We start from the raw sequence: 6,059 nt of genomic DNA, 5'->3' as shown, positions 1-6,059 counted from the left end.
TGCCGGGGTGGGGGGGGACACAGAAGCGGCCCCGGGCCGAGCGCTGCCCCGGGGAGCTCCGGGGCCGCCCCAGCCCGCCCGCGGCTGCTGCTCGCCGGGGTCGGGCAGCGGCTGCTGCTCGCCGGGGGCCGGGGATGCCTGGCGGCGATGGGGGGGGAGGTGCTGCCCTGGAAGGGGCCGCGGCCCCCCCGCCTTGCCCCGCCGGGCTGCGCTCCGCGTTGCTGCCGGAATAAAGCTGAATAAAGCGGTTCCCCGCGTCTGCTGGCGCCTCACGGGGGTGGGCGCCCCCCCCCCCCCCAAGTTCCCAAGCACTCCCCGAAACTACGCCTGCCCCCCCCCCCCCCATCACACCACAGCGGGGTCAGAACACAGAATGTCAGGGCTGGGTCTCACCCCGAGAAGCGAGGGTGAACGCGGTGCTGGGTGTCAGGAGGACGGGGCCAGACTCTGTTCAGTGGTGCCCAGCGACAGGACAAGGGGCAATGGGCACAAACTGAAGCAGAGGAAGCTCCAGCTGAACCCGAGGAAGAACTTCTTCCCTCTGAGGGTGACGGAGCCCTGGCCCAGGCTGCCCAGGGAGGCTGTGGAGTCTCCTTCTCTGGAGATATTCCAGCCCCGCCTGGACGCGGTGCTGTGCAGCCTGCTCTGGGTGACCCTGCTTGGGCAGGGGGCTGGGCTGGGTGACCCACAGAGGGCCCTGCCAACCCCAGCCGTGCTGGGATTCTGAGCTGGCGCAGCAGGCTGGTGTCAAGGGCTGCGGGAAGGACCCAGCCACGCGTTTTTCAGTAACTGGGACACCCAGCCCTGTGGGTCTGGGGACTAAGAAAGTCTTCGGTTTTCATCTTTCGAACATGGAGACTGAGTGCTGCATTTCTGGGCCATTTCTGGGCCCTGAAAACAAGCTCGGGGGGGGGGCGGGTCCAGAAGCAGAGACCTGGGTTTCTGAAGCTCAGAAAAAATACTAAGTCATGCGTTTTCAGTGCGGGAAAATGCAGGCTCAGTCCTGTGTTTCTGGGACTCAGAAAAATGCCGAAGTGCTGCATTTTGGGGACTTGGAAACAGAGGCTCAGTCGGCTGTTTTCAGCCCCCAAAATGGAGGGTTGGGGGGACCTGGGGGGTGGTGGGAGACTGGGGGTGGGGGAGGGTGCTGGGGTCCGGGGGGGAGGGTAGGGGGTGGGCAGGGTGCGTGGGCCCCACCGGAGGTGGGGTCCGGCCGCGTTGGTCCCCAAAGTTAGGGAGGCCGGCATGCACCAGGCCGAATTAAACGTCTGAGATAGTCTCTGGGGGAAAAGGCACCTCTCGCCCATCCAACGCTTTATTCAAGGTGTGTACAAGCACCAGAACTGTTATTCAATATTGAGGCAACGTACAGGTATGACAGTTCATATCCATATGCAAGTTATGACAGTGATTGATTTACGACCTTGCCAAAACCCAAGATTGCTGTAATTGGCTTGTAACACGAAGGAACATTTATTAAGCCAGAGCTGCTAACACGAAGCAGCCTCGCTTCCCCAGCTGGAGCATCCGTCATGCAGAGCTGTATGAAGCAGGAGCATCTCGTAGCTGGAGCTGAAACTGGTGTGGCCATCAGCAGGAGTCCCGAAGCTTGAGCTTCAACAAGCTGGACCTGACATTACCTCAGACTGCAACGAGCCTGAGCTACAAGCAGCTGGAGTGTCCTGTGCAACCTAAATTACCTGAAAATGAAACAATTGGCAGAAATTTGTTACTTGGGCCTTCAAATACCCTGCACCATAGCGTGCTGGAGAGTCTGTCAGCGGGAACGTCTCTTATCCAGAGTGTCCAGCTGCTGGAGCTGCCGTACAGCAAGACTGTCTGTTGTTAGCTGGGGCTGTAACAAGCCGTGATGTCTGTCAGCCAGGGCTGCGCTCCCAGCACGGCTGAATGGGGAGGGTCTGCTCCCTGGAGCCTCTGTTAGGGAGAGCCGAGCTTACCTGCAGCTGTACCGGGAAGGAGCGACAATTAACAGGAACATCTCGTGGCTGGAGCTGAAATTACCTGGAGCTGTAACAAACCGGGCTGTCCATCAGCCAGATCTGTACTCGGGGGCAGGCGCAGGCAGGGCTGTCCCCAGCAAGGCGCTCCGAGCAGCGGGAAGGCAGCCTTCTGCCAGCGGGGAGCCCAGCCCCTTCCCCCCGGGATTAACTCCACATCACGTACCTCTCTCTGCATGGAGGGTCTCTCCTGGTCCTGTTCACAAGGGCAGAAGCGAGGTGGGGATCCCCCAGCTCTCCTGGGGCAGCCCTGCTGCGAGGGGTGCGGCGAGGTGGTGTCGGCATCCCCTTTGCACCCGCAAAAGGGCAGCGCAGCCGGCTGGATCACAAAACCCGCGGGGGATCCCTGTCCCGTGAAGGGCAACCTCCCCTCCTGCTGCCCCGCGTTTTCGGCCGAGGCTGCCGAGCACCGCACACGGGCGAGGCGGGACGGAGGGGAAAAAAACCAGCAACGGGAGAGCTCGGGGCTCAGCCCCCCCCAAACCCACCCACGACCGGTCCCAGACCCGCGGGGCGGTGGGGTCCGGCCCCGCTGCAGCCCGGGCCCTGCTGCCCGCGGCCGGACGCGCAGTGCAGGCAGAAGCCACAAAACACTCCGCTCCCAAGCAACAGCCCGCGCGGCTCCCCCGGCCCTGCCCGACGCCCCGCGGCCCGGCACGGCCGCCCGCCTGCCTGGGCAGGCTCCCCGGACACGGCCTCCCGTGCGGGGCCACGCTCCCGGCCCGGCGCTGCGGGGCGGCTCCGCCGAGCCTTCCCCGGCGTGGAGCCCCCGTGCGGGAGCAGCTCCCGCTGGAGCCCCCAGGCCGCAGCCAGCCCCTCGGCGCCCCGGTTCTCCCCGCTGCCCGGCGCCGGCGGTCCCGGGGGAGCTGCCCGCTTTCCCGCAGCGCTGCCGGGCAGCCCCCGGCTTCCCCGCCCGACGGACCGGCTCCGAGCGGTGGGAACCGCCCCGGAAGGGACGGCGGGGCCGGGCCGCGCAGCCCGGACTCCAGCGGGGCTCCCGCCGCGGCCGGGGAGAGCGGATGGCGGACGGGCCTGTGCGCGCGCACGTCGCCAGGCGGGGAGGCGGACCGGAAGCCCCGCTCTGCCCCGGGACCACCCGCCCCGCCCCGCCCCGCCCCTTCGCCTCGTCCCGCCTCTCCCACCGCAGCGCCCCCTGGCGGTTGATCTCGGAATCGGCGGGCCGCACGCCGGACTGCAGGGAGCGGCCCGCCCCCCCCCTCCCCCCCCGCGGCGGCCCCTGGCGGTCACGGAGCGACACTGCGGGGGCCGGCGCCCCCTGGCGGCGACGGCGCGGCACCGCCCTTGGCCCCCCGCGGGCCGCCCGCCTGGGCCGGGGCAGCGCTCCCCCCGGCGCTGCCGTTCCCGCAGAGACAGACGGACAGACAGACAGAGGCTCTATGCGTCCCGCTGTTCTCACCTGCAGCGGGAACAGCACGTGCTGCAGCGCCAGCGGCCCCACGACCGAGACGTCTCCTTCCAGCTGACGCCCCAGGACACCAGCCGGAACGCCAGCCAAGGGACGCTGACCTCCCGGGCCGCTTCTCCCGCTCCTCGGTGGCACCGGCAGGGTTCCCCACCCCTGCGCCTTCTCCGTGTCCCAGCAGAGGAGCTCACACAGCCACGGCAAAGCCAAGCTCCTCGACTCCGGTCCAACACTTCAGCCAACGCACGGGACGCTGCGCTGCTACGGCCTCCCACCGACGACCAGCGCCAGCCCTCCTAGAACAGCGTTCTCTGCACGCAAGGGACGAGACGGTGCTCTACAGCGACCCGCACTCAAGAGAACTAGGGACATGGGTAAATGCTGCAGACATCAGTAGTTTATTGGTATGTTTAGTCAAAACACATTCAGAATGGAAACTTAAAAGTAAAAATACTTTCCACCTGCAACAATTAAACTAGAATCTACTAGCATATAATGCTGGACACGTTACAGCAATAAAGATGGTAATCCACTGTCTCGTATACCTACTAAAGCCAAGATGGTCAGCCAAGTTGGTTGAAACAGAACCGTAATGACAAAACACTCCCACCACCCACGAACCAGCAACTAACAGAAATGGTCAGTGACTCCCTTCCTTTGCTCCACGAGGTACGTTTACTGTCGAGAGGGTCGCCAACACGTAAGAGTCCACAGTACAGAGGTGAGCGATCACCATGTAAACTTCTCCGGATGACCTTCCAATGGTTGTTCACGCCACTTCAACAAGAAGCAAGCCAGAAAGCAGAATGGCTCAGTAGCTCTTTTTAATACTCCGGTTTTTGCTGTTGAGATCGTTCCCAGTGCCATTTGCCATACAAATGAATTAGGTGGCAGCAAAACACCACAGCACTACCAAAGGGGAAGGAAAACAAATAAAAAAAAGGCTACACCAAACACACTGGTGGCCAACTGCTCGCTGGCGACAGCCGTCGTCCGGAGGCTTCAGACCTGCGCAGCGGTGCTGCGCGGCGAGCAGTTCAAGTACTACGGATTTCCAGGTAACAGCTGAAAATGCCAAGACCTTCAACAAAAAACTGAAATATGAAAATGGAAACTGGCAGAAATGTGCCCCAGAAAAAAACCGTACGAAAATAGTGCAAGACTTACCATCGAACACAGGAGACCTCGAGTCTGGGCGAAAACCCGCAGACGCCACTTCACAGCGCCTCACGTATCAGCAAAGTACGTGCAACATCTTCCAACTTGCTCGCAGACAGCGAGCGATCGCCCAACCCAGAGACAGACCGCTATGATGCCCCACCTGCTTCCGCTTCAAACTGCAATTATTTTAGCCGAGGTCTTCCGTGCTGAGCAGCAGCTTTAAGTGGTCGCAGTTCCGCACGCGCCAACGCCCCCCCTCTTCCGCGCCCGCCGCCTGCGAGCCGGCCGGCACTGCCTGCTGCAGCCGCAGCTCGGGGGAACGCGCCCCAAACGCCCCCCCGCAACGGGGCTCTCCGCGGGGGAAACCCACCGGTCAGACGGACGAAGAGCGCGTCTCCCTCCTGGCCTTCAGTCCGGAGCCACGCACGTGCCAACTTCAGCCGAGAGTCGTGTGCCAAATGAGTTTTTTAAAAAGCGCAACTGGAAAATGCAAATACCCAAGAGCTGCGGATCTGTCCTCTGAAAATTGCAGTATCCTCGTCTGATCAGCTCACCCTCACCAAGGAGGCTCAGCTCTGCCGATCACGAGCTGGCCAAAAGCGCTCTCCGTTCTTGACCGACTCCTGAAACTCACACCCGAGAGAGATTTCACCTCTGTTTTCTCTGACATCGATCAAAGAGGAGAGACAACCTGGAGACTACCTGGATGCCTCCCTTCCCCCCCTCTGCAAAACGCCAGGCGAACTTGTTTACCGAAGAGCAAGGTGGGTGATCATTTCAGCAACGTTTACTGATTGAAAGATACTGCAATTTTTTTTAATACAATTGTTCAACGATTTCCTTTAAACGCTTCACGGCCGATTGGCTTTGCAGCACAGCAATTCATACACTGTACAAAATCACCAGCAAGACTGGAATGATGTGTTCATAGAAGGCACCATCATGCTTGTTACATTACCAGAGAACTCAAATACAGTCAAGACACGTTTCACTGTACAACGCTTATCGAAGGGGAAAGGGGAAGGGGGAGTGTGTTGAGCAGCCATCCCTGTACTGGAGAGGGGCAGATAGAAAAATCTGACGTGAGCTATCAAACTGGTTGCGTGCCCAGGTCTGCGACTTTGAAACTCTGGGTTCTGTTTAGTTTTCAGCTAAATGGATTCCTTCTGGAATAAACTTGTAGTCTCATTAAGGTTTGTGTGTGTACACAGGTTGGTCACAGCAAGCAGACCAGATGCCCGCATCGTTTCACAAGCTATTCTGTCTGAGTAAGAGGATGAAGGGTTTTTTTTCCTCCGATGCCTCCTGCAGATGTCGATATAAATGAGTTCAGAGTACCCATTAGTGCATTTTGATGAGTGCGTAAACACGAGTTTGTCTGGAGCCGAGTGTTCTAAGAAGGAAAAAAAAACCACGGCAAGCTTCTCCAATTGCACAAATTGCACTATTTGTGTTTC

At 60.4% G+C, this 6,059-nt stretch overlaps 1 protein-coding gene across 1 annotated transcript; it reads right to left on the bottom strand.

The window, feature by feature from the left end:
• Window positions 1–1,279: 1,279 nt before the first annotated feature.
• On the bottom strand, window positions 1,280–3,813 carry LOC142361516 (uncharacterized). The gene is made up of 4 exons (XM_075422116.1): window positions 3,721–3,813; window positions 2,185–3,627; window positions 1,959–2,028; window positions 1,280–1,700 (listed from the first exon to the last, which is right to left on the bottom strand). Exons 1-3 carry the CDS (start codon window positions 3,811–3,813, stop codon window positions 1,987–1,989), a joined length of 1,578 nt encoding a protein of 525 aa, XP_075278231.1. The 3' UTR covers window positions 1,280–1,700; window positions 1,959–1,986.
• Window positions 3,814–6,059: the final 2,246 nt, after the last annotated feature.

The sequence above is a fragment of the Opisthocomus hoazin genome, chromosome 5 (genome assembly GCF_030867145.1).
Source record: "Opisthocomus hoazin isolate bOpiHoa1 chromosome 5, bOpiHoa1.hap1, whole genome shotgun sequence".
NCBI lineage: Eukaryota > Metazoa > Chordata > Aves > Opisthocomiformes > Opisthocomidae > Opisthocomus > Opisthocomus hoazin.
Note: the sequence above shows the minus strand (reverse complement) of the source record. Positions and strands in the feature narration are given on the sequence as shown.

Coding starts and splice junctions, on each gene's coding strand:
- LOC142361516 (XM_075422116.1), bottom strand. CDS start 3,813: ATGTCCCTAGTTCTCTTGAGTGCGGGTCGCTGTAGAGCACCGTCTCGT. Junction 3,628..3,720: donor TAGGAGGGCTGGCGCTGGTC/GTCGGTGGGAGG, acceptor TGGCTGTGTGAG/CTCCTCTGCTGGGACACGGA. Junction 2,029..2,184: donor GACCCTCCATGCAGAGAGAG/GTACGTGATGTG, acceptor GGTTTGTTACAG/CTCCAGGTAATTTCAGCTCC.